Here is a 27906-nt window from a genome sequence, read left to right as displayed (position 1 = left end):
GAGGTGAGGAGTGCCCCCTGAAAAAGGCTGAGCACGCTCTATGCCCATTGACTTTTGCACCACTGGATCAGACCCTTTTGTATCCTATCTATTTATCTAATACTTAGGTACAAAAACTATCCTACATTAATAAAAGGTTTTTTATCTTGTTTAATAAAATTTTATTTGTAAACAAAAATCCAATACAATTTTTAAAAAAATAGTTGGTCATTATTAGTAAGAGTTTGAGTGAAATGACAAAGTCAGATAATCTTTTAAAAACCAGAGGTATGAAAGGAGATTTATTCCTATTTCTTTATATTAGCCTGACTGGGAAAACAGTTCTTTTATATTCTTCTAAAATCTGACTGAACACTTTGAATCTCCCTTAAAGAAATCAGTTGTGCTGAGCTGCCCAGCATTCTTTGTTTCCACCGCTCTGATCCTGTTGGGTTTAAAGGCGTGTTTGCTGGACTACAGATCCTGTTATTTCCTCCTTCACAGTGGTAGGTGTTCCAGGCAAGTCCTTTGCTTCCAGGTATTCAAGTGCCCCATACATCACTATAGCCACCACCAGCACAGCCATTACGATGTACAGTTTGACATAAACATGTAAGAAGGTGCTGTATCCAAAGGCGATGACAAATCCCAATGACTCCCAGAGTCGATAATTAGCAAAGGCTGCCTCTTTGTGCTTCTCAAATAAAACTCCATAGAGTGCTGCAAAGAAAGAGAGATGATCTTTGTGATGGTAAGTCTGAACACATTCTATATTTCCTACAACAGCAGCTATATTTCCTTCCCTGTAAAGGTCAAATCACAGGAAAATACAAGCTTGTATTTTATTCTTCTCTGTCATGCAAACTGTATCCCATAGTGTTATAAGAAGTTAAATAATACATATAACTTGGTGAATATTTCCTAGTTGGGAAGGTGGGGGAGACAGCTATAGGCAAGGAAGAAAGGATGTTTTCTGTTGAAGATTGAAATGAGATGGCAGGAAGTTTATTCTAGACACCAAGAGCCATGAAGCAAAAGGCTCTTACATAAAGTGATGAGAACAGAAGAAGGGAGATGAGGACAGTGCTAGATGCAGTGAGGAAGTAGGATGAGGAGTAGAATGAGAAGCTTGATCTAGGTACTTATCTGGCCCCTAGTGTTTCAGTGTAAGATCAATGAGGTGGGCTTAGGACACACTCCTCTTTCTGGCATCTTCCATTGGCTAGTGTAGGCCCCTCCTAGCATGCTGGCTTTTGTGGATCCCATTCTCAGGTGCCTATCTCTCCCTATTCATTGTATAGGGAGCCTAGATGCCTAACCCAGAATTTGTGGATTCCAATGATTTTCTAGGCACCTAAAAGTTAAGTGTTGCAACACTCAGCATGGCAATGCCTAAGGCCAGATCCTTAAAGGTAATTAGGCACCTAACTGGTAGATTAATGGACGTGAGCTGCCTGAATAGCTCTGAGGGTCTGGGACTATGTCCCTTTGTAAATCTGGACCTGTAACTCTAACTTCTGGGTTGAACATGTGCTAACAGCTGAGCATAAGTCACACAGGAACATGAGTCTGGTGTCTCATCCCAGGCCCTAACCAAACGTTTGTCCATAGCATAAAACTTTTGGGACAAATTGGTAGGTCAGGTCTGAGATGCCCCAGCAGCGCTGTGCTTCCTTGGTGCGATGCCTGATTCCAGGTGCCAGAAACAGCCCCTTGCTTTTAGAAGCATAAGCCCCAACCTCATTTTTCAAGCGTTTCCCTTAACTCCTTTCCCCCTAATTACGATTAGGAATGGGCACAAACCAGGGCTGCTGAAAATAATGTGAGCTCCAGTTCTATCAGCTTTCCAGACTGATTCATATCATTTCTAAGCAGGCACGCAAGGCTGGAAAGAATTTTATTTTGCTACCCTCTACTTGGTTGTCCTGTACACAATTGTTATTGAAGAACTGCAATTATTAGCAGGAAGGCCTGTGGCAGCTGTGTTCAGTTTAGATAAGAGTGGGTACTGCTCACACTAAAATGGAACAGATTCCATTCAAAATAACTAGGGACACACATAACCACCCAGCCACTCAAAAACATTAGAATATATATATATAAGGAAATAGGTGAAAGGATTCATTCAGTTCTAATTAATATCCTCTAGGGGGAACCCTTGATCAGTATTAGGGTACATATCCATACCAGATCAAAGTAAATCTTCTCTGATGATCTCATAAGTCCTAATTGTGCACCACAACCTAGTGGTCTTACTCAGTTTTTCTCAACCTTTAATCTAAGATCCCAATGGACTTCAATGGGGGTTTGCCAGAGTAAGAAATGCAAGATTTGTCCTTTAAACTTTTATTGTAAAAGGCATGAATCTTGACTCACACTGCTGTAAATCAGGAGTAATTCCAGTGAAGGTAGTGGTGTCATACCTGTGCAAAACTGATGTAGGTGAGAGGAGAATCAGACCCATATAGGACTCCTGAACAGACTCATATAATACTGGAGATCCCATGGTGCGATGCAGCATTATGATGTAATAACATTGCATCTCTCCACAAAGGGGTAATGTTATCATCAGTGATGCTATGTGACTGTGTGAAGATGCAAAGTATTGTGCTGTAGTGATATTATTTTGTCCTGCAGCACAGCTAAAGATAAGAAGAAAAGATATAGGGGGGTTGTACATGTATGAAGAACACTTATTGTGCTTCCTGGTCAAACACTAAATGTGAACTTGGTTGAATGACCTTCCAGGAACTTAGGAAAGAAGGTAGGGTGACCAGACAGCACATGTGAAAAATCAGGACAGGGGGGTGGGGGAGGGGTAATAGGAGCCTATATAAGAAAAAGACCCCAAAATTGGGATTGCCCCTATAAAATCGGGACATCTGGTCACCCTAAAAAAAGGTGACACCTGTACTAGGGAACAGTTCATAACAGTGGGTAACCATGCCGCTGCACCACAAGGCACATTAGCCACAATCACTCACTCTACACCAATATGAAGAACCATCCGTTGTCAGTGACTACTCTATGGTTAGGAACTGCCATCCCTCCTCAACCTCCTTCTATGACCTTGGGCACTTCCCCCCTGTTTTTTTCTTTCTCTCTGCTGTAAGGATGTGCAGCCACTTTTAAGGGAGATGCAGCCCAAGCCTCCTGTTAGTGGGCCATGGTCCCTTTAAGGCCAGGCATTCTGAAGGATGTGCTATCCAGAAGGAGCAAGTTGCGGAGCGCAAGGCTTGCTGGGGAAGAGGGAAGAAGGATAAAAGACAGGGCCTGTTCCTCAGTAAGAAGAGAGCCTGGGGATGAAACAAGAACTGCTGCATGGTTAAGAGAGCTGGGGAAGAAGCCTGGGAAAGGTGAGCCCAATAGGCGGGACCCCCATGGATCAGTATATTGTTCCAGGCAGGAGATGAATGAACTGTTTAATCCAGGGAGGACAAATAACTATTGATATCAGCCTTACCTCAGCAAGTGAACCTGGATATGAGAGGTGGGGTGATTAGGCTTGTGCTGGATGCAGAAGGATGTGGCCTGGCATGAGAGAAGAGGTGTGGGCTTGTAGCCTGGTGTGTGCACCTGCTCTCATTTAGGGGTCCACAGGGAGAGGGGGTTCTTCCAGAGTGGTTAGAGGAAGCCTCACCTTTCACTCCCCTGTATCTAAGGGGAAGACCATGGATCTTGGGAAGAGGATTATAGCCTGAGCAGGGCAAAGGGGCTGTGTTTTGTTTCCTTTGGCCTATTTGGGACCATGAAAGGGTAGAGCATTTTGATTTAGCCAGAAGGTAAATTGATCCAAACTACCCAACCAACCAGAGGGAAGCTGAAGCATTACAGGGGAAGGGACGCCCAGCTATACAATCTGACATAGAACCTGGTAGGCTGGCCATGTAATACTCCCCACATCTCACCCTCGAGAGAGTCAGCCAGCACCTGTAATGCTATGTTAATAGCCAGATCTGAATTATAGTTGCAGTTAAAAAAGATTAAGAAATGGAGAGAAAAGAAACACATGATAAGATAGGAGAGCACTTGTGATGGGGTATACCAGACCCTCTGAGGCCCTGCCACACCCCGCCCCAGAAAAGGGCAGTGGAGAGGGTCCTCCAAACGGCCTAGAGCGGCTATGTGGGACACCACCAATCAGGGCCAGCAGCCTAGTATAAGAAGAGCTGCAGGGCCAGAGAGAATTGAGTTCATTGCTGGAGCTGTAATAGTGTGGCTGGCTGGCTGACCTACAGAATCCTAGACAGGGCACTGCGGCCAGAAGCCAGGGAAAGCAAGAAGGCGCTCTGAGATGGTTGCTGGGACTCCATTAGGGCAAGGCCCTGAGGTAAGGGTGAAGATGGGGGGGCTGCAGGGAAGTGGCCCAGGGAATTAGAGAAGCCATGCGACATAGATAAAGGGATATAGCAGACGGCTGCTATCTACAGGGTTCCTAGGCTGTGACCTGGAGTAGTGAGTGGGCATGGGTCCTCCGCACAACCCATTTAGCCTCTGGGGGGAAGTAGCCTGGACATTGAGGCACCCTAGAGAGGCAACTGAACTACAGTGTCCCAGTTGGACAGCTGCAGCCAGAAGGCCCAAGAAGAGGGTGAAGACATTGTCACCAGGGAGGGAACCTTGGGGCACTATCCCAGAGCAAGGACAAACTAAGGGCTTGTCTACAACTTCCTCGCTCAGGAGTGTGAAAAACACACCCCTGGGCGCAGCAAGTTTCAGCACTGTAAAGCGCCAGTGTAGACAGTGCACCGGTAGTTATGCCCCTCGTGGAGGTGTTTTTTTTTAGAGTGCTCTCTCCAAGCGCTCTGCAGTGATCACACAAGCCACGTTAAAGCGCTGTAGACTAGCCCGGAAAGAGAGAGTGCAGGCTCTGGCACGTGCACTCAGCCAAGGGGGTGCTCACGAGAGGTGGGTGTGCCTCGTTACAGCACTTAAACTGTGTCTTGCTTGTGGCAGGCTATGGAAAATCTTGCCAGCACAGGTTGGGATATTCAGTTAGGAAGACTAAAGTTGGTGGTTGTTAGACTTTATGTATTCAAAGGTAGTCCCTCAGGCCACCATAGTGCATGACTCTTTCTTGATTTGTCCTGTTTTTAATCTTTAGGTTGTGTGTGCCCCCATTTTTAAAAAGAAGAACTTCCTTTATTCTCAGCAAAGTGAGGTATTGAAATATATTAATATTTGGAGTTTTGAGAACATTTGCATCAACTGTTTATCTCAGATGTCAGTATATACAGGCCATGTCTACAATGATAGCTCTATATCACAACCTGATTATTAACTTAATTACCTCTGAATTTTGATTTTCTTTCTGGAATTTAATGAGCATTTCAAAGATATAGTTTGATCATCCATTACCTTGTTCAAGGATGTCCCCTTCCTCCATTTTGGCCAGGCTAATAAGCATTTTAATTAGTTTCTCATTCCTGAGTGTTTTTCTGACTGAAAGGAGGGTAAGCATATTTTCTGAAGCCCGTCTTAAACCCATCACCATGTTTTATGCCCATGTACAGTAAAACAGACTGCATGTAAATAAAAAACATACAGAATACTATATCTCAGTGAGGCTCGGTTAGCTGTCGCTGGGACTTACCGTTGGTTTGCGTCTGCCAGATGGCATCAGCTAGGCCCCAAAGAGCAGGGAATATGAAGAATACAGCAAGTTGGTTTGGGTGAGGTTTCCACAGCAATAGTGCTATTATACAGGCAAGGTTTGTAATTGTAGCTGTATGTTTAGGAGAGGAGGAGAAAACATAATTACTGTTATAAACTGGAAATTTCATATTAGATATACAGTGTTTCAGAGTCTATTGTAAGACTTCTTTAAACTCTTTTGAGTAAAATAAGGTCAGTGAACCAGGAAGGTTCCAACATTTTTACTCATCAGTTTAAAGTTACATGAAGACACTGCAATACTCTCTTGGTCATCAGTTAATATTGTACAATGAAACAGTTGGTAAGTGCCTGTTTTCACATAGTCATCCCAGGCCATGTCTTAAATAGAGAGGAATTCTGAGCTAATGTAGATATTAAACCACAGGTTAAGACCTACCAATGGGAATAGTCAAGCCAATGTACCACTGAGTAGGCATAGGGGACCCCAGAAGACTTTGAATCCTAATGTGATGTATGTGTCTACTGGTAGATAACTGAAAGGATGTTTTATTCTGTTTTCCATGTACTGTCTTTAAATATAGATTTTTGTTTTTTTAAGGAACAATTAAGATCATCTAGGTTGCCTGTTGAAGGGGTGGCTGCCATTTTATCTTTCTGCTTAGATGGAGAATGTTAGTGAGTCACTGCATTTTGATCTCATGCTCCAAGGTCCTGATTCAAAACCCACTGAAATCAGTGGAAAGAGGGGTGGGTGGGCGGTGGCTTTGAATCACAAGTTTATAAAGACTGTAACTTCTTTGTTTTCCTTAAAATAAAATGAGTCACCAAGAGGGAGGAATACACAAAGAGCAAAAATATGTATGGCAAAAACTGAACTAGAACCTGCAAAGTTCTGAGGTTCTATATTAAGAACTCTAAATCTCTTGTCTCTAGCTTTAAAGCTACCTTAGGGAAAATTTCTAGGGCAATGCATGTGGAATCAAGCAATGTGGTTTCTATTAATAAAGGGAACCATGCTATGGAATTCAGGACAACTCATTGTAATAAACTTTCTTCAAATGGCACAGAAATCTCATTTTCAGATACTCAGCTGAAAATGAAACACTTGCCTTGATATTTTTCTGCCCTGGTAAATTATTTATTGGAACCACCTTTTTTCAATGTCCACTGAAAGGAGCCCTTAAATATATCCATCACATAAGTCTCTTCTCCTCATAGTACCCAACACTCTTCTTGTCCATATGCAGCACGTCATTCATTCTAAACTGGCACACTGAGATAGTTCTCTCTCTTGCTTTTATTTTCATTTTTTTTTTTGTCCTACAAAATGGATGGCAATTAGGGCACAGGACTAATGTTCAAAACATATCCTGCAGTTATTAGACTGACTGCCAGTAGCCCCAAGTTCACATTTCCTCCCCAAGGACCAAGCTAATATGTTAGCTCATTACTCACTGTGTTTTTTAACCAAAAGTAGGCAAGGAGTTTGGTCCTGATAGAGCTATTGGTAAATTCAGATCTCGTTGAAGCAAATAGCAATATTGCAATGGAATTCAACAGGATCAGGATTTTGTCTCTCCTTATTGGGCCATCTGGCATCAGTCACATTAGCTCCAAAGAACTAACAGCTCAGCCTGAGTACATAGTATCACCAAAAGCAGGGTGAGCTGAGCCTGTCAACAATGGAGACATGCTGAAATGAGTCAATGGAATGACTTGAATATGCCGCTTAATTGCAGCTCCTCTCTTCCCCAGCTCCTCTAATGAATGAAGAGTTTGTCTCCAGGTATATCTCCTTCTAACTGGTAACCTATAGCATGATGCCCCCTGCCCCATGCTCTGGGAAGGGAGCACAGGATTTGTCTTACCGGATGAGATAATTGGTCCTCCAAGCAGTCTTTACATACCTAATGCAAATAGGGCTTTTCTGCCAGTAAACTGGGAAATCTTTCCAAAGAACAGAGAGCAGAACGAATTTGCAGCTGAAAAGGAGATCATCACATAACCAACAAAATGTATCCCCAGGGCACAGGTCACATATGCCTAAAGAAAAGAGAACAGACACACGGCATTATTATTCACAGACAACGACTCGCCTTTGTGGCCAAAGTCAGAGGGTCTGATTCTCAGAGCTGGTGAATATTCATACAGTGTAGACATGATCAATAAAGCACAGTTATGTATCTCCACTGTCAAGTCTCTGGAATGCTGCTGTATCTGGCCTCCAGCAACATTCCCTTCCCAGTGAGACCTGCACCACAGTAGCAGCATTTCTTTTAAAGGAACAGGGGCTGCATTTGGAGCCCTATTTCCCCTTCAGATCAGCCCCCATAGTAGTGTGTGATGGGGTCTACAGGCCCCATGCTGAACCAGGGCAGGGAGTAGACAATACTGGTCCTGCCCCTCAACAGGTGCAAGGCATGTTCCCAGTGGAGGAACAGTTTAAAGGGACACTGGTAGCCCAGGAGAAGGTGAGAATGAGCTGGCACCAGGAAGCAAGGTTGATGCTGAGAGCTGTTCAAGGAATGACAACAGCTTTGTGAAGGCTGCGCTAGCAGCAGGTACTTGGGCTCCCCCCTCCCTCTTTGGGAGTTGAAAGCCATAAGGGAGAGAGATTGACTGACTGAACAGGACACTGAGAGATTGAGGAGAGTCTGCTAAGCCAGTGACCCTGTTCCAAACTGAGGAGCTCCAGACTGGTAGGAAGTGACCTGGGGGTAATATAATTTGGGGTAGCTCAGTAACTGGGCTGGACACTTTGAGAGAACTCCTAGTGCTCTGTGTTGGTACCTGGTGGAATAGGTGGGCCCAGGTCCCCCTACCTTGCTCCCCCGTCCTTTGTAGTGACTGAGCTTTGGGGGGAGCAATTGGAGCATGAGGGGGTGATTGAGGCCACAGCCAGGATGACTAGACCAGTAGAAACATGAGCTGACCACTAGGCCATCTGGTCACTAGACCTTCTTGCTACATAGTGGCACAAGAACTCTCTACCTTTCCTTGGCTGGGATTGGGATTTGAACTCTAATCTCCATCAAAGAGCACCCCCAGAAAGGGAATGGATTAGTAATGGGTACATCCTCCCTCCCTGGTTGTGCATGGTGCTTGAACACTACAGTTTCAGTTGAGCAGTCTAAAAAGATGTTCATCTCCTTCCCTATTTCGGATTCCTGGAAGACTTTCGGAATGTACAGCTGAGGAGTAAGTCTGTTTTGTGCTGATTTTTTGAGAATGCATGTAAGGAGGGGTGGTTCTGACTCTTCCTTATCACTTCAGGCTGTCTGGTTTTGAACAAGTAGCTAGATAATGTTTTGTAGCCAGCCAGCTTACAGATCAGCCATCAAGCCATTCAGTAGGATTCAACAGGGGGATTTAACTTCACAGCCCTAACTTAGTCTCCCTATACCAGTGGTTCTCAAATGTATTTGCTCATGCCCTCCTTCTTTGTCTAGTAGTTTATGCCCCCCACCTGCTACACAAGTACATATACCAATAAAAAAATCAACATGCAACGCTCACTAAATATTAAAAACAGTAAGGCATTGATTCAAACAGAGCCATTTAAGTATATAGGAAATACCAAGCCATGCCACCCTTATTTCTGCTCTGCTGCTGATGGCAACACTGCCTTCAGAGCTGGGTGCCTGGCCAGCAGCCGCCACTCTACACTCTGCCTGCAGAGCTGGGCGGCTAGAGAGCAGTAGCTGCTGGCTAGGTGCCCAGCTCTGAAGGCAGTGCTGATGCCAGCAGCAGCTCAGAAGTAAGGGTGGCATGGCATCCCCTGAGAAGGTCTGGAGTTTTCTGAAACTTACTGTACTAGTGACTATGACAAAAATGTGAAAAGCATGAGCCAAGACAAAAGGAAGCCTGAAGAATGACAAGGTGGCATGATAGTGTTAAAGAAGAAAAAACTTGTATTTGAACTAGCGATATTTTTGGACCTGTTCCAGAACTCAGGATGAGCTAATCAGCAATTGCTCAGTGTCCTGTATTTGCAAATCTTATTTTAGAAGTTTCTAATTTTTGTTCCAATTTTATGCTGCCTCCTGTAATAGCACTGACTTCTGCCTCTTTAAAACTGCCATTGATTTATAGACCTGGAAAAGAAATGTGCAATATAATTTTAGACAACTTAATAGAACTAATAGTTTAATAGTCTTAAACAAAAATGGAACCAAAATGTCTATGCAATACTTAAAAAGAAGTCAATAACATTTTAATGATCAATAATGTATTCATTACTGAACAAATACAAATACCTAATTCTAAGGAAATTTTTAAAAAACCTTTTGCTGTAAACTCAAAATAATTTCTTTCCAGATTTTTTTTTGCTTTGATTTGGTTACTGCCAGCCACTTGTATTTGAAGAGCTCAGTTGGAGTTAATTCAAATAGTATTAGGCAGTAATTTAGCCTTGCCAAGAATGTCCCCTGCCACTGAATATATATCATTTTACTCTGAGTAATTATCTGGTAGATGAAATAGTATTAAGCAGAGGTAAATTATAAAGAGATCAGGTATAACTAGGAACATTCAGTCCCACCTTTGTATAGTCACCAGCAAGGAATGCCTGTTCAAACCCACTGTACATTGTCAGAGGGATTAGGAGACACTGTCGCTTATCTTTAAGATGCTGGAAAGTTGCTAGGAATGTGGACCAAAAGGACTGTGTCTGCATCTTTTCTGTCTCACTCTCTGCTTGGTTGGCTTTGATTTGATCCAGAAATAGAGCAATCAGCAGCACAGCTATCACACCACTACCTGCAAAAACAAAACAAATGCATGAAACCAGGAGGGAAGCCAAGAGAATGACAGCCAGTTGGTTTATTATTATTCAGACTTAGTGTTTAGTTCTGGGTCACATGTTTTGGTGGCTGAAAGACTGATTTAAATACAGCCTTGTGGCCATTACTATCTAATTAAAAATGCCTGATCTAAGGTCCAGTCCGCAATATGCCACTGTGCACTTCACAAAATTCCCTCAGCTGAGGTGTGACATACATATTATGACAGCCGCAAAGTCAGCTGCACCATTACATCAGAACAATCTCTCACTCTTCCAAGTCATATCGGAGGTCGTAGGGAGGCTAGCATGAAAGAGTTCCCTTTGCATCTATCAGCAGCTCCTAGCTCAACTAGGTTACATCCACGTTCAATGCCAAGATATTCATGGTGAGTAACAGTCTTCCCCAAAATACTTGAAACAAATAAATATCAGGCCACAGGTAGAATTTTAACTTTTATTTTCCTGGATCCTGCTACAGATTCCTTTTTGATTGTCATCTCAAAACAGTGCTGGGAGCTGACTTGCCTATAACAGTAGTGAATGTATGGGACATGAACAATGATAGGAGGCAACTGCATATAGCTTGATAGATCAATTATGTGGCTGTACACTAATATAAAAACTACAAGTAACGGAGCACATTGACAGTCAGCGCAGATGATCATATATATATATAGGGCCAAATTCTCCTGTCACTATAGTGTCATTCCACTGAAGTCAACAGGACTGCATTAGTATAAATTAGAACAGAATTTTGGCCCAGGATGTCTGAAGCAGCACCAGGTGATCGTTTCCTTGATTAAAAACTCAGGGCCTGACTATCTTTTTTACTACACTGGTGTAAAGCAGGCATCACTCCATTGAAGTAAATGGAGTTATAAAGTGAGAGGAGAATCAGGCCCACTGCATGTTTAACATGCTGCGCATCCATGCATCACTGTAACACTGTAGTTGTATGTGTGCATCTGCCTATCCATTAACTCAGAGCCAGATGCTTTGTGCTTTTCATATCTCCTCCCAATGCAGGGGCAGGCTCACCATAAATTGCACAAAACCACTAAACTTGCTTCTTAGGTACGTCCCCTTAAGACAGTGTTAATATTAATGTTCTCATGAAGCAATTACAGGTGTTCTGTGACCGCTGGAGTGTAGCCATTAGTGATGTGAGTTATTTTTAATTCAGTTAGGGTTTATAGCAGTGTTATGGACTTATTGCAGGGAAGTGAGGAGTGCATGAAAAATCAAGGGACATTTGCAGGATGAATAGTCTATAAATTCCTATAGTGAACTGAGAGCAATTGCAAGAGATTAGCAGTTGTGAGGCTTATAAATATAAACAGAGAAGTCCACACTCTGGTTTTCAAAATAACCCCAAAAACTCTACAAGATAGCCTAGCTATTTATCCTTCTCTCCAGCCAAGAACTGCCAAGTACACCTCTACCCCGATATAACGCGACCCGATATAACACAAATTCAGATATAATGTGGTAAAACAGTGCTCCGGGGGGAGAAGGGGATGGGCGGGGCTGCACACTCTGGTGGATCAAAGCAAGTTCGATATAACGCGGTTTCACCTATAACGCGTTAAGATTTTTTTGGCTCCTGAGGACAGTGTTATATCGAGGTAGAGGTGTATATAGTCATCTACTAAACTGAAGAGACATTTAAAATATGTCTATGAATGAAATATTCAGATATTTGGTTTCCCTCAAGGTAGGAAAATAATATCTCTTATTAAGAGTGAAAGAGAAATTGAGACTGTTGGAGTGAGGTCAGTGGAAGGCAGGATTACATTCATTTTGTATGAGCAAAGCTTAGGGGAGCACACATTAGTAATCAGATTTAGAGTTCAAACTCACAACCCAAACCCACACTCTGCAGAAAGGTAGCAGCTCCAACATATTCCAGATGAGGTGGAGGGTGTGTGGGGGGGGGGTTCCTTTTTACTTCCTCCTTTTTCCCATTAATTAAGCATGGCAGATTTGAGGAGTTTTGCCAGATGACACACTCCCTTCCATTGGTGTATTACACATTTAGTGTTATATCTCCACACAGAAATTGCATATATCGGTAGAAAACATAAAACCATGTCAAAAGGTGAAAGGTGACATATGTGGCTGTCAAAAACCTCTCCCCTTTAACCAGAGGGGAAGATTTTTATCTACCCAGTTTGGAGTTAGCTGCATTATAAGCTTTACTCACTGCTGTAAAATGTCTCTGAGTGACATGAGCGTTCTTTGTCTTGAGGACTGGATTCCAATTAAAGTTGTTTCATTGGCTGCATTAGTCCTAATTTACAAGTGCACACTGAGGGGAAAAGAGGGTATGAAAAGAGATACCTAACTCTGTTCATGTGTTTCCTCAGAGCAGAGGATGTGGTGCTGCCTTATCCTTTTCCCCTTGTCAACAGCTAGATCCTGACTTCAGATCTAGGAAAACACTACATTGGCAAAATGCAGCCACACTAAGGTGGGCAGGCTGAAGTGCACTCTTTATTCCTTATAATGGGCTTTTGGCCACATGTAGACAGACAAAATAGTCACTTGACAACTGTACCAGCTCTGGGCCCAACTCTACTCCACTAGCTTGGCCAGTGGAAGGAACCTATGAGCAGCTTTCACATACTCCATCCAGTGTGGGGGTGGGAGAGGGGGTAGTGCATACAATACCAATGTACTGGTATCATAGTGGTGCTGCAATGGGGTCTATTCCAGAGGGTAGAATGGAAGCTGTTAATTCTCTCCCTCTGCCTAGAGGAAGAATAATTTATGCCTATCCCTGAGTGTTGTGGGGCTGGACCAGCTGTAAGGAATTATGTCCTCTAAGCACAGCTGGGGTGTATCTAGACTATGTTAAAAGGATTTATTTAAAGTGTTAGCTAACCTGTTTTAACTATTTCAAAACCCTAGTGTAGACAGGACAAATTGTATTTTATAGGTTCTCTCCTAGGATTCACTTCAACCAGCTAAAATGTATTAAAGATACAACTTGCTCTGTCTACACTAGGGTTTTAATAGATTTTCCAAAAGGAACCACTATTATTTACTATTATTTATTTGTATTATTGACTTACTCTGACCTCCTGCAGAAGACAGGCCAATGAACTCCATGCAATAACTTCTGCATCAAGCCCATAGCTTGTGTCCGAGCTACAGCTTGTCTTTTAGGAAGACATCCAGTCTTAATTTAAAGACTTCAAGTGATGAAGAGTCTACCACATCCCTAGGTTTTAAAATAAGTGAGTGAACACTTAAGAAAACTCCTTTTATCCTAGTTTAGGCACATCCGAGAAGACAGACGTTCTGTTTGGGGTTGAAGCTGAATCTGGCGTAAGATTCAGGGAGGTAGGATCTGTAATGAGTCATTTTTGAACCCGATGAGTGCCCTCAGAGCCTCCATGTCATCAACCAGGGCTCAGCCAATCCACAGGTGCAGATCTCACCAGGTGACCCCAAATCCAGGGACCCACTGAGAGCAGCTACTTCAGTTTGTTCAACATTGCTACCCCACTGGGAGTATCACCTGCCGCTTGGTAGCACTGACACTCTGCTCCTGCCCCAGTCTCTGCTTGCTCCTGTTCTGTTACAGTCCCAGCCCCAGCCTGTCCTTGTCCCCACTTCTGCTTTAGTCTTGTTTCAACCCCGTTCTTGATTCTGGCTCCTGTCCCCAGCCCAACCACTAGGCTTGACTGCTGCTGCTCCAACCTCTACCCCAGACCATCCACTACTCAGTTTCTGACAGGCTCTCTAGGAAGAGGCTGGGGGTTCCTCTGTGGGGGTTGTCTGAAGTGAGCCACATTTTAAACCTTTCTTTTGGACATTGGTTGAAGAAAGCCATATTCTATGGGGCTTTCCTTAGCCGAAGTAAAGACTGGTCCAAGCAGGAGAGGATTGTGTGTGCCTAAATCTCTAAACTCTACCTTAATTGTAATTTTCATTCTAAGTACAAATGTAAATATAAAGGATGTCCTGCTCCTTTAAGGACTAAAGGAACACAGAGTTGCACAAAGCAGCTTGGGCTTCTCAGAAGGAAACTGGTTGCAGCTCAGGAGAAAGGGGCTTTCCTTTTTGTCAGCTCAGATTGGAGGAGGAAGCTGGAAACATACTCTGCAAGCTCATTTTTTATTTCATTTGCATCTAGTTTCCCTGTAAGTGATGTTTGGTTGAGACCGCTAGAAGCACGTACCAGTGTAGACACCCAACAGGATATAGATTAAGGTCTTGGTTGGCCCACTCGATGCAGTGGTGTTGGTTGTAGCATTTGTCATGCAGTCATATGCTCCACAGCACATCAGGTCTTCTGCTGAGACTTCCGCTACTTCAGTAACAATGAAAACAAAGGCAGAACATGAGGGAGGTCAGATAAGCACAGTTCAAGGCAGTAAGTAGAAATGAAGCCAAGTAACACAGGCTGATCATAGATCCAAACTTCCCCAAAATTCAGCAATATTCTAGTTTACCCATTTATAAAGAAAGGACCAGCTACAGAGTTTGAATCCTGAGTTGTGCTGCTCCAAAGTTTGGGACTGTTCTTAGCTGGGGTTTTGGTTCATGCCACTCTTTATCAATAAGCCCTGTGCGGGAGGGGCATGCTTCCAAGGCCTGAAGTCACCCAGAGTAAACTTCAAAAAGGTTGATGGTTCAGTTTAGCACTCAAAAGGTTTTTTTTTTTTACTTTTTATTGAAGTAAAGTATTTGAATTACTTGGGTCTGCAAAGCTGGGCTGGAAATCTGAAGAAAACGCTTCCCTAGCAGATTTCCATCTGGGTCACAGAAACCACAGGAATTGCTTTCCTTGAGATATTGCACTTTAGCACATCCATGAAAATGAAATGCAAGTTAAATGAGCTTTTCTGAACCACAAAAAAAAAAAATCAGTGCAAGTTCTGGGTAAAGGTTGGATAGGTAAGGTTCTTAGTTTGTCCAAACTGGTCCTCCCACCTCATAGTGTGTATTTCCAGTGCAACAGTAGCGCCAGTTAGAGTACTGAATAAGTGGTTATCTGTAGAAATGGTCCTAAATCAGTAATCACAGATCTGAGCTCATCCTCACTTTGTGAGTGTTTGAAGTTCAAATAAGTATCTGGATCTCAGATTTTTCAAATGGGCCCAATTTGTTATCCTAGGTCAAACCAAAACCCCTTGTTTGGGAATAGCCCTAACTTGGGGGTGTACAAAATCCAGTTCTAGATCTGAATTCTTCAGTTGGGATCCATTGCAGGTTAGTTTCTATACATGTTTGTTGTAGTAAGGAGGACAGTAGACAAAGTTACCAAACTAGAGCCCAAGCAACTTGAGTTCTGGTCCCACCAGTGAAGCTCGCTAGCTATGTAACTTTAATTAGTCACTTTTCTTAGTTTTCCAGTTGGTAAAATGGAGCTAATGATGTTTACCATTCATTACAGAGTACTTTGACATCTATGGATGAAAAAGATCAAAGTATTTAATAATTAGTTTGTAAAAAAATAATGTTGGGATCTTTCTGGATGAATGGCACTGAAGAAATAATATTAAAGAATGATCTAACATTTCTGGTTGCTCTTAACGCTTCTGAAGAGGAAACACAGGCCCTGGTTGTTGTGTTTTTCTGAGCAGCATCCTTCTTTACTCTGCTCCCTAATAGAATTTCACATTCCAGTAGCACTCTGTCTGGGAGGACAGTTCTGAGACACTCATTTTTGATTGATCTAGGTGACATTTATCCATAATCCATCCCTGCAAAGAACCAGTTCTTCCTGGTTTTATTGTTATTTGCGAATATATTTGAAACTAAAGCAACTCCACATGGCTTTGCTTTGTTTAATCGTCTAAATCCTATGCCGAGCATATGACAGTACCCCTCTTCCCTCCCCCCCCCCCCAATCCCTCTGTAGCATGGTCACACCATGCTAATTCCCTCCTGTTACTCATTACTCATTACTCATTCCACTCGTTACTCATTGTATGAATGCAAAATAGTCATCAGAATTGTGAACCTGAATAGGCCGGGGCATGCTAGGAGGAAAAGAGAAAACCTTAAAATGAATTCAACAGCTTTCATTGCAAAGTGTGTCCGTTCATGAATAAGTGGGAATAAAGTTTATCTAGGTTGATTCCTTACTTAATTAGGTCTATTGTATGGTTATTTTAAACATTAATTGCAGTTGGTTTGTTTTCATCACAGCTTTTAGTCTAAACAACCACGTGCACAAGCTGTTTATTGACCACATACACAAATCAAGTTTACTCTGAGGTAGGGTGACCAGATGTCCTTTTTTTAAAGGGGCAGTCCCGTTTTGGGGGACTTTTTCTTATATAGGTGCCTATACTCCCCACCCCCGTCCTGTTTTTTCACAGTTGCTGTCTGGTCATCTTATCCTGAGGGCAAGTCTACACTACAGCACTGCATTGGCGCAGCTGCACCGATGCGAGATGCAGAAGCTATGTCAGTGGGAGAGTGTTTCTGGCCGACATAGCAATGGTGTGGACAGTGCAAAACTTGTGTTGCTTGGGACTGGGGAAACTTTTTCACATCCCTGAGAGTCATAATTTATATCGACGTAGGCAGTAATGTAGACATGCCCCGAGGTAAAAATTAACAAGGTGGATAAAGTGATCACCTTGCCGTGGCCAGTGGCCACATTTGCATAGCTTTGGACCAGTGGAACTTCAGGAAAACATTTGTATTCCAGAAGTGTGTTAAATAAACAAGGGTGAACGCTTCATTTTGTCCCAGAGTCTTTATGTCATACTGGAAGCTTAAACAGAGTGTAAATGGCCCCTGGGGAATAACCCTGGTATAAAGGGATTCTCCAGATGACAGAGACCTGCCTCAGCAGTTTTACATCACCGCCTGACACTGCACTCTGGCTATTCTCAGCTTCTGCAAAGGCCCCTGGGAGCAAAGTATAATGTACAGCAGTCCTGAGGCTCAGGAGTGAAAAATAAATCAAGAACGTGATTAAGTTTTCAACTATGTAAAGCAAAACCTGGTGCTCTTTCTTCTCACGTGCAATATCCTCGTGGTGACACAGGGAACTTAAGTAGTATGAGGCCTGGTTTCCAGCAATGCCGAGGACCCACAGCTCTAACTGAGGTCAATAGGTGCTCAGCACCTCTGAAAATCAAGCCCAAAGTGGTGCTAGTATGAAGGGGAGAGGAAAATGAATGTTGCATTTTATATGTGGCTATTGCCTTTACAATTTTATCTCCTGTGTCGTTCCCTCGTGATGCAGCCAAGCAGCATGTCCTGCCAGCCCCTCGATATTTCGGGAGCATCTCATTCTTACAAGGTCTCCCATTAAAATCAGGGGTGTCCTGCCTTCATGGGGATGGCTAGCTATTGTGACGGGTTTGGCCCAGTTTATAAGTGTGTGTGTGGGAAGGAGGTCTGCATTTTGTAAAGGCTTTATTCCAAATGAGCACATTTTACGGTTTTTTCCATCTTGCTACAACAAAAACAAATGTTGGTGCTGAAAAGTACAAGTACGCCCTTGTTGGTAGTGTCCAAAGAGAGGCTAAGAACTGAATTAGCTGGAGACTGGAGTTCAATCTCCGCTGTATAGAAGGTCCTCCACTTCAAGGCTGAGGCTCATTGGTGATGCAATGGGGGGAAGCTTATACTGGTTCTGCCCATGTTGTCACTGTTTAGATAAACAAAGCTTCATACGTGAGAGCTGCTAAGTTAGCCCCCTTCACAAGTAGAGCATTCACTAAAATCCAAAGGAGTCAATCAATGAAATACAAGCGGAGGCCCACAGAGATGGCCTCAGCATTTTAAGGGAGACATGCAAACCTAAATGTAAGAGTGAGGGAACCTCCTCCAAGTGGATCTGCTGTATCTCCGTGAGCCACAATACAGTTCAAGACTAGTGAGACTGCACCTGATTCTTCCTTGCCTTGCACCTTGTGTTGCCATTCACTATTCTGATATGGTGGTGTGTTATATCCACCTTGCTCAGGGGCAAAGGACTGGAGTAGAGATTCATACCCAGGGGACCAAATTCTCCGCTCTGTTATACAAGTCTGAGCCAGGGTAACTTCACTGACTTCAAGAGCTGCGCTGGCATAAAACAGGTGCAACAGATTGGACAATATTTTTAGACTTATACTGTTAATAAAACCTGATGTGAGCTTCCTGAATATATAAGGTTAAACCCAATTTCTAGTTGAACTCTGAACTCTTGGAGACAAAAACCTCCTTTAAAAGAAGCAATTTTTCCTGCTTGATCCAGTGATGTCTGTAACTTCTTTCCACTCAATAATCTCCCATTTCCATTATATACCGACCTTTGAATGAAGCAGCAAGATTAAGGTGATAATGATACATTATAATACTTCCCATCTTCAAGATGTTGACCAAATACAACATTCTTGTTAACTCTTGTTATCCCCATTTTAAAAATGGGAAACTGAGGCAGAGAAGTTAAGTGACTTGTCCAAACTATATGGTAATTCACTGTCAGAGTATGGATTAGAACACAGGAGTCCTGGCTCCCAGTCCCATGTTCTAGACAGTAGACAGTTCTGCCTCTCTCTGGCACTTAGTTTAAGCATTAAATCTAAGTAACCTCAAAATCAGTTCAATTATTATCAGTGATTAAACTTTCATTTTTAAAAATGTAAAACACATTTGACTTTTCACCCCAAATCATCCATGAACTTGCTTCTGCATTATTCTGCCTGACTTTTTTAACCAAGTTTTTAAAAAATAAACTTTAAAGCAATAAATCTTTTCTTTAAGAAACTAAGCATGATGGAAGGGTACAAGAAATAAATATTATACTTTAGATCTTTAAATATACATATATATATATTACCTGTGGTGGTAGTCTGGCCAAATATCAAAGATGAAATAAGATTTCCCCAGACTCCAGAAGACTGGAATATGAGAAAGAAGAGCCCAAAATACTGATTGATGACGTCTCTTCCAATTTTCCCTGCCTTTTGGGCATACAAATTGCCAGCTATTGTAAGATAGGTGCATTTAGCAGACCAGAGAGGGGCTCCCCCAAGTCCCAGGATTATGGAGGTAGGGATTAGCGTGTACCTGCCAAAGAATACTTTATTTAGCATATATTTTATCTGTTTGTCCATCTATCTGCCCTCCAAGGCAGATCACTGAACACTGCATTCCATAAATAAAATACATAAGCCAAATTATTCCCAGAGCCTCAGATATCACAATACACCTAAACCATGGGCAGTGTGTGCATCCCCTGTTTGGGGAGGCTAGCTCCCTGCCCTGCCTCTTGTGCCTGAGGCCCTGATACCACTCCTATTCTTTTGCCCCAGCTGGCCCACCAGCACAGACTTGAACCCTGGCTAGTGCTTGGAGCAGCCCTGAACCCTGGCTAGCCTGCTACCCCACTCCCACCAGCTTGCTTCTGCCCAGAGCAGTCTGGAGAAGCCCTGAGCCCAGCCAGCCAGCTGGGGCCAAGCCCTGAGCCTGAGCCACCCAGAGAAGCTCTGAGCTCTGCCATACCCTGGCCCTGGGCCAGTGGCAGGGAGCATTAATTGTAGGTTTGGGGAGGTTTAGCCTCCCCCAGACTCCATTACCCATGACCCAAACATATTCAACTTTTGTGTAAATCAGTGGAGTTACTGCAGGGACAAATCTGCTCCAATGAATTTAAACTAGGAATGACTGAACATTGTGAAATCTGAGAATGATGCCAACTATATTTGGGGTTGGGGGGACTTGTGCAGTTCATACAAGTGGTCTTAGTTCATGAACCCTTTCCTTCTGTAATCTAAGGACTAGCTTGTGCCTACCCTGGATGGATGTAAAGTGGGCTGGAGGGGTACAAAACAAGTAGCCTTCCCCTCCAGCTTCACATCCCCTACCCAATGACGAGTGGAACTGGGTTTGGCATGAAGGGTGCTACAGCTTGAAAAAGGGTCTAGCAGGGGCTGCCCAGTTCCACAATACCCCAGCCCCCCCCCCCCCCCCCCCGAAGCATTGGATTAAAGCTGCAGTCTTGTCCTAAATATTTTTTGAAAAAAATGTTAAAGGGAAAATCAACTTAAAGGAAACATTTTTGTAGCTAAAGGGAAGTCTGTGCTATGCATTTGGATAGAAGAAAAACCCCAAAAGTAAAGTGGCTCAAATGGATGGTCTGCATTCAGTTCTATTTTTTAGTTAGAATTTTACAGTCTCACAGTCTGCTCTTTTCTCATATTCTATTTGTTTTTAATCCTTTTTTCATTCTGGGCTAGACACATTCCTTTCTTCTCTGGGATAGCCTCTTGCAACCTCCCTTAGGAAGAACATGAACCAGTAAAGTTCAGGGGAGTGGTGTACTTTCTAATCCATAGTATTAAGGCAGGATAGGAATGAAGCAAAACAAGAGTGTCCATCCTCAATTGAAACAAATGGTGATTTATGCAGACAACTGAACTGTTAAAGCATAAAGTGGATGGAGTTGGGGCACTATTTCTTTTTCTGCAGATGGGTTAACAGTTTTGAGGACTCACATTTGGGGAAATTCCTGGGGATTTTGTTAATGTAATGTCTAAGATGGACTCTGGCGGAAATAAATACTGCATATCAGACCACTAGGTCAACTGGTTTCTCCCCACATCTTTAGTGCTAGAAATATCCAAAATCCTGTCCTTAGAAGCCGCATTTTCTGGCCTCAGCTTGGTTTTAGTTGGCACAGAACAGTGTTTACTGATGGAGGAGAACCTTATGATCACCTAGGCTACAAGAGTGATGGACATATACAAGTACAGCTTAAATGGTATGTTATAGGCTATCTATTTACTCTGCTATGGCTTTTCTTCTCTTACACTGATCCAAAAAGCTGTATGTGTTTAGCTGTTTTGTTCTTATGAGAAGCTATTGATTGAAATATAGAAATGGACAAGAACCAAAAAAACTGATCTAGGGAAGTTTGGTTTGGATCTGAACTTCATGACTAGCTCTAAAATGAGCCAAACCCCAGATTTGAACACCCCCAAACTATGGGAAAGTTTGGATCCACATCCAAACTTTGCAGCTTCCGCCCATCTCTAAATGAAGCATAGAAGACGATTGGCTAGACTAGTGTTCACCAATGCCTTGCCATTCCTACTGCTGCAGTGACAGTAAATTAATCATGTGGCATGTACCCACCTGAGCCTAAAGGATGTTTGCTGCTGACTGCTTCAAAATAAGGCAAATCTTCCCTACCCTACAACCTTGACAACAGGTTCAGGGGAGAAATTCTTTCCTGACCCCCATTAGTTAAACCTCTATATGTGAGCAAGAATCTCACCATTGTTAAACTTCTAATTCTGTTTATACCCCAAGATACCATTGGTGCCCAAGTACAGGGCCATCCCTAGGGGGCTGAGGGGCCCGGGACATAGGCCCCGAGTTTCTAATCTGCTGGGGGGTGCTCCTCCCCGCTTCCTCCTAGGCTCCGCCCTCACTCTTCCTCTTCCCCTGAGGCCCCACCCCCATCCTGCTTCTTCCCACCCCCCCTCCACCCCTGCCCTGCCTCTTCCCTGCCCAGTTTCGCCCCCTCCCCTGAGCATGCTGTGCCCTCGCTCCTCTCCTCTACCCCCCGCAATGTCTCCTGACGCTCCGAAACATCTGATCCGTGGCAGGCGGTAGGCGCTGAGAGGGAGGGGGAGGTGCTGATCGGCAGGGCCCACTGGCAGACAGGAGGCATTGGGGAGGAGGGGAAGGTTTTGGTAGGGGGGCTCCTCCTCACTCCCCTGCCTGACTGCTGCTTGCCTCCCCATTCACCTCCTCACCCTGCTCACCCGCCCGACCACCTCACCTCCCCACCTGCCTCCTCATGATTTTATCGAAGCGCAGGGCCCCCTAAAGTGCGGGACCCGGGGTGGTTGCCTTGATTCGCCCTACCCAAGGGACGACTCTGCCCAAGTAGTTGTCCATTTGGTTGGTTCTGGCAGTTCCAGTGGGGGCAGGAAATTCCAAACACTGATAACCCTCTGAGGAGGAAAAATTGTCCCTCTGCATATCTAACCCAGACGTAATGAATGGGGTTTCACTAGTTAAACTCTGGCAGAACAGTATAAAAGGCCATTAGTACCAGCTGGCATAGAAGTTGCCCAAGGAGTATGCGATGTAGCAGCACATGGAGCCTGCAAGGGTCCATTTGCAGCCCAGCTTCTTAATGAGGATTGGAGGGAGAAACATGGAAGAGAGGATGAGAGCTGCATAGATAACACTTAGTGAGGCAACGCCAAGACCTTCTTCAGAGTGGAGACTGCTCTGTGGAGACAAAAACAAGTTGACCCAGAATTTACCATGTGAGAAGGGGAGATATGGTAGCTGAAATATCAGTGCTTCCAAAGCCACAAGGGTAAGGATGGAAAAGGGAGAGTGGGGAAGGGGATACTCAAAACTGGCTTTGGCCAGAGATAGGATGAAGCCAGAAGTTGGATCTGTATTTTAACGTCCCCTACCCATCCAAGTTCCAGGATTTTGGTTTAAGCCATCAAAGATAGGGACCACTTTCAAAATTTTGATCCAGATTCAGGTTTGGATTGTGAATTGGCTAAACATTTGGGATGCAGAGTGGGGTTCAGATCCAGGATTTTGGTTTGCAACCAATGCATTTTGATTTTTAGAGCAATGAGATTTAAGGAAAATCTGTTTTCTTTCTCTCTCTCTTTCTTGTTTACTTTGAAAAGAAGGTCTCTTGATTCATAATCCCAAGGGGATTTTTGCCTGAGGCAATGCCTTAGTACTTTAAGCACAAGGTTTGAAAACTTCTTAGACCCAAAGGTTCAAATTCCAGCATGGTCTAGTTGGCCCTTCCTAGGTAGATCTGAGTTCCAGACAATTTACCCTGTGGAAGGTTATTTCAAAGGATACCTTAAAAATTGAAGTTGTGTGTGCCCATGTAAACCCCGGGGCATTTTTTTGTAGAATGCGGTCACCTTGACCAAAATTGTCTCCTCCCTACCCATCACTATTATGACATGTTGCATGGTGGGTAACTGGTTGTCTGCTGCTCTCCACTCTAGAGACGGGTGCTTTTCAGTGGCTGGCTACAGCTCTTGGATGTATATAGAGTAATTAGTAAAGTGCAAAAATGTGCTTCCTGTTTAGTAGCTAAACACAGCACCTAAACGTTTGGGGTTCTGGTCGATGACTAGGGCTCCTAGGTGCTACAGTCATATTAATAAATAAGAACCTTGGTCAGATCATGCTCTCTACTTCCATGAGCACAAGGAGTTAAAATTAGAGATGGTCAGAAACTGGAATTTCCATTCCATGGGAAATTCTGACATTTCACACACCCACACAAAAAAAGTTCCCAATCCGAATGAAAAGAATCAAAATTTTGAAGTTTCCCACAAAACAACAATTCCAAAAAGGTTTGATTTGGGAGCATCGAAATGTGTCATTTCAATAAGGTAAAAATATATTGTTTCTAGTTTCTCGTTTTGATTTGTTTTGACTTTTGTATTTTTAATATTAAACTATAATACAAAGTTGAAATGAGAAAGTCAAAATGATTGGTTTCAGCTTCAACATTGTTGAAAGCAACATTTTTCTGCAAAAAGTTTTAATTTAGATGAAACTGAATTTTGACATAAAACTAGTGCGTTGCCATTATTTTGACCCATTCTAGTTAAGATCTTTCAGAGTGGGTGCAGGGTACCATCTCCATGGCCTTGTCTCATCCTTCATCTGAGCCTCCACCAGTGGAGGAACTGGCTCTGCAGGGTTTGGACCTCAAAGTTGGAGCTGAAGACCAGCTGCCCATAATCCCTGGCTGGTTCTGAGAGGAGTTTGGAAATCCCAGTGGGAGTAATGGTGCCTTGAAGCAATATCAGCTTCTGCCACTTCCCTTCCATGGCTGCCATTGTGCAGCTGTAAGGAACTCATTGTTCAATAGACATGCAGATTGGCTTGCAAATCAGAGGGGGATTCTTATTTAAAGTATTGCCAGCTCCAAGCATTTAAATATTATTAGTCAGAACACAAAAAATCATGAGATCGGTTTAAACATCATGAGATGAAAAAGAAATTCTTTAAAGGTTCCTGCTAGGCTACAATGCAACCAGTCAACCAGGCTTCAAATGTATTAGACTGCGTATTAACAGGACTTTCCAATCATATTAAGTTTACATGATTGAAAAATGCACCCTTTTTCTTCATCAAGAGGGGGCCATAGAAAGAAGAGAACCACATCCTGAATTACCAACATCCCTACTTGCAGCATTCTGGGTTTTTCGAGACAGCCTTTTATTCCGAAATTTGATTTGAGATCTGACAAGATCACAGTTTAAGATCGTATGGCAGGAAGGATACATCCTGCTTTTGGCATTGCACAAGTCTGCAAACAAGATAGCATGTCACCTTTTCCTGGCCAACTTACGTCTAGGCATTTCTAGAACTATTTCTGCTCCTAAAAATCCTTTCTCTTTCTGAGACCTTCCATTGCATTACACAGATAAAATTCTTAACAGAAGCTCTGGAACTTGGGTAAAACACATCATCTTTTGCCAGACTGATATCTCAACCCACACCAGAAAGGCACATGTGTTCTTCAAAGATACCAAGAAAAGATTATGTTTCACACCCCTTGACTGGACTGATACAACTATAGGAATGGATATCATAGCAACTAATGAAACTAGCTACATTTACCTGCAGACTCTGCAGCCCTCCATAAGCAGTAAATAGAAGTAAAAATCCAAAAGAAATGACAAGAACATTCTTAAGATTGCTTTCCATGTTGGTTCATAGAAGATAAAGGCTTGACAGTTAAAGGTGGTGATCCAAGTGGCCCAGCTGGTGCTTAGGGAGAGAAAAACAAGGTCTGCTTGTTGGTAAGGATCAACTTCTCACTGCATCTGTAGTAGAAAGAATTGTTAGACAGTTGTGGTGTGTGTCAGCCAGTGAACTTTACTTTCTCTGATACTGAAAACTCCATATGAACCTGTTACTCATTCAGTTGCTGTGAAGCAATAATAATTAGGACTTATCAGCTTCCATTAGATCTCTGTACTTTATATTCAAGTTTACAAATCACTTGTAAGAATGAGGCAAAATTTCATATTTCATCTGCATAATATGTGGCTTCTTTCTGTTCCTGGCACAGAAGAATGCAGATAGTTAAATGCATAGCTGGAATACAATTACAGCTCAATCTTAAAGGGCAAAGATTAAAAGGTTGCTTGGAAATCTATATCAGGTCTGTTCCTTAACTAAGGTTGCAAACCAGACAAACAAACCAGACTGTTTATGTGACTAGGCTGTTTATGTGACTAGGTAATGTGAGACTATTACTTAGAGGGTTTCACAATCTTTACAAAGATATAGCACACAAAAACAAGTTTGTTGCCTGTTTGTCTAATGGAAGATACCCTACCCCCAGCAAACCCAGTGGAATTTGGGAATACACAGCTGGGAGTCATTCTACCAGCTACTAGATGGCACAGTGTTGCTTCCCATACACACACTCATTCAAGACCAAAACAAAGAAAACATGAGAAAGGCTGAATATATTTTAACATACCAAGAAGTCAAAGCTAGCTCCTGTTTTTGAGGAACGTCCGTCCAGTTTCTGATATTTTTAGTTCTTGTTTTATAATTCAAGTAAATGCAGAAGAAAAATATTCTTCCAACCCCAAGTAAGAGTGAAGAAGTTCTTAATATCCCTTTGTGAATAGCATGTTTATAAATAAATGCAAGACTTTCTAAATAGACAGTGAAATACTGTCTCTTCATGTTAAGGACTATCACACTTGGCACACATACATAGAGTCTAATTTTCAGCTGAGCTTCAACCCAGCCTTTGTTTTGGAGGTGCAAATATTGGTAGTTACATACCTAGCCTTCTCCTGTAGTGTTTGTAACCCAAACCAGTGCTGAACTGAACTAGTGCATAAGAACATGACAGTGATACTGACTTTAAACAAAAATGAAACGCTTCACGGCCCACTCTGATGCAAGAATAAACAGAGCACACATGCAACAGTGAGAGGCACGTTAAATTTTCAAAATCCTTTGTTTTGTAATACTTCACCGTGTTGGTAGTCACTCAGATAGGGAAGCTTTTTTAAAATAGTTTTTAACATGCCACTCTTTTTTAAAGGCACAATTGGAGAGATTGTCAGTTGAGAGCCAACACACAATCTTTCCTGCCAGCAACACCTGTTCCGGGAAAGCATTTTTGGGCCCTTTGTTTTTTTGATTGATCTGAGAGACATTTTGGCCTGCTCGATGTCCCTGTCCAGACCTTTGGATTATCTGCCTTCTAATGAGTCTCTCCAAAGGAATGTGCAGACTCTTTACCGATGAAATCTGATAAGGTTGAGATGCTCTTCATTTTGTACCAAGCTGTGAGCGTCTCCAGTGGGCCTGCTGTGTATCAGCGTGACACCCCTTTCATTCCTTCTGTCAGTTTATCTAAGATTAAGTGAGTCTTGAGATCTGAGCCCAACGTGTGTGCAATCTCAGTTCTCAAGCAGGGGATCGACACACTCCTAGCTAAAAGCACTCACATGGAGGGCTCACTGAAACTGGAGATGGAATGGACCTATTAAATGAATGACTCCATCCCACAGTAAGGAATGTCTGTTCTCTGAGGTGACTATCACTGAGCCCTGGCGTCTCTTAAATCACAACAGACCTTCTGGCTGATTTTTTTTTCCCCCAAGTGTTCACCCCTCCCTCTAGCCATCCACCTTTTACTAGGGTAGCTGTTCATTTTAGGCTTTCGTTAAATAAACCCAACAAAAACAGAAGATCCACCCTAGACCCCTCTACCTCAGGCCACAGGCTGGCTGTTACTTTATTCGCTTTGATCTCTGGCTATGCCCACTAGCCAATGGATGCAGCTGAGGGAGGGATGAATAGCATTTTGTGGCTCCCTGATCCTGGGTCATAAGAACAGCCATACTGGGTCAGACCAATGGTCCAGCTATCTAGTCTGGTTTCCAACAGTGACCAATACCAGGCACTTCAGAGGGAATGAGCAGAACAGGCAGTCACTGAGTGATCCATCCCGTCATCCACTCCCTGCTTCGGGCACCAGCATAGTTTACAGCAGCCCAAGAGCTGCTCGAAACTATCCCTGGCTGCTGCTGGCCCCCCAGGGGCTGATCACTTACTGGGGGTTGCCAGAGCACACTGACATCTGGCCATGCTTTCCCCCCCAGATTGTTCCCCACGCTGGAATCAGGCTATGGGGGGAGAGGGGATGACAGAAGGTAGCGATGCCAACTTTACACGCCAGCTGGAGACATCTGGCTGTTTTCCAGCCCCTAGGGTCACCATATCTAATAAATAAAAAAAGAGGACCCTCCACGGGCCCTGGCCCCGCCCATTTCCCCACCCCAGCCCTGCCCCAACTCCGCCCCTTCCCCGCCCTAACTCCGCCCCCTCCTTCCTCCCACTCCCAGCCACGGGGAAAGGGCTGCCCCAGCGCTACTGGCTTCACGGTTTGCCGGGCAGCTCCCAGACCCTACGCCTCCGGCCGGCGCTTCCCCAGCACAGCTAGAGCCTGGGAGGGGAAGCGCCCAGCCGGGGGTGCAGGGTCTGGAGGCTGCCCGGCAAACCGTGAAGCCGGTAGCGCT

The 27906-nt window shown here is 43.5% G+C and overlaps 1 protein-coding gene across 1 annotated transcript; it reads right to left on the bottom strand.

The window, feature by feature from the left end:
- Positions 1-212: 212 nt before the first annotated feature.
- UNC93A (unc-93 homolog A) lies at positions 213-25316 on the bottom strand. The gene is made up of 8 exons (XM_034766968.1): positions 24974-25316; positions 22401-22582; positions 19176-19405; positions 14565-14696; positions 10136-10353; positions 7503-7638; positions 5573-5704; positions 213-699 (listed from the first exon to the last, which is right to left on the bottom strand). The coding sequence occupies exons 1-8, from the start codon at positions 25058-25060 to the stop codon at positions 434-436; spliced, it is 1383 nt and encodes a 460-aa protein (XP_034622859.1). The 5' UTR covers positions 25061-25316; the 3' UTR covers positions 213-433.
- Between the last annotated feature and the right edge of the window lie 2590 nt (positions 25317-27906).

Source organism: Trachemys scripta, chromosome 3 (genome assembly GCF_013100865.1).
Source record: "Trachemys scripta elegans isolate TJP31775 chromosome 3, CAS_Tse_1.0, whole genome shotgun sequence".
Taxonomy (NCBI): domain Eukaryota; kingdom Metazoa; phylum Chordata; order Testudines; family Emydidae; genus Trachemys; species Trachemys scripta.
Note: the sequence above shows the minus strand (reverse complement) of the source record. Positions and strands in the feature narration are given on the sequence as shown.

Bases quoted from the DNA above. Each gene is read 5' to 3' on its own strand.
- UNC93A (XM_034766968.1), bottom strand. From the start codon at position 25,060: ATGGAAAGCAATCTTAAGAATGTTCTTGTCATTTCTTTTGGATTTTTA. The intron at 10,354-14,564 runs GTACGTGCTTCT...TTGTTTTTGCAG, and splicing joins CCTGTTGGGTGTCTACACTG to GTAGTGGTGTGATAGCTGTG. The intron at 7,639-10,135 runs GTGGGACTGAAT...TCTTTTCTTTAG, and splicing joins TTGCTGGTGACTATACAAAG to GCATATGTGACCTGTGCCCT.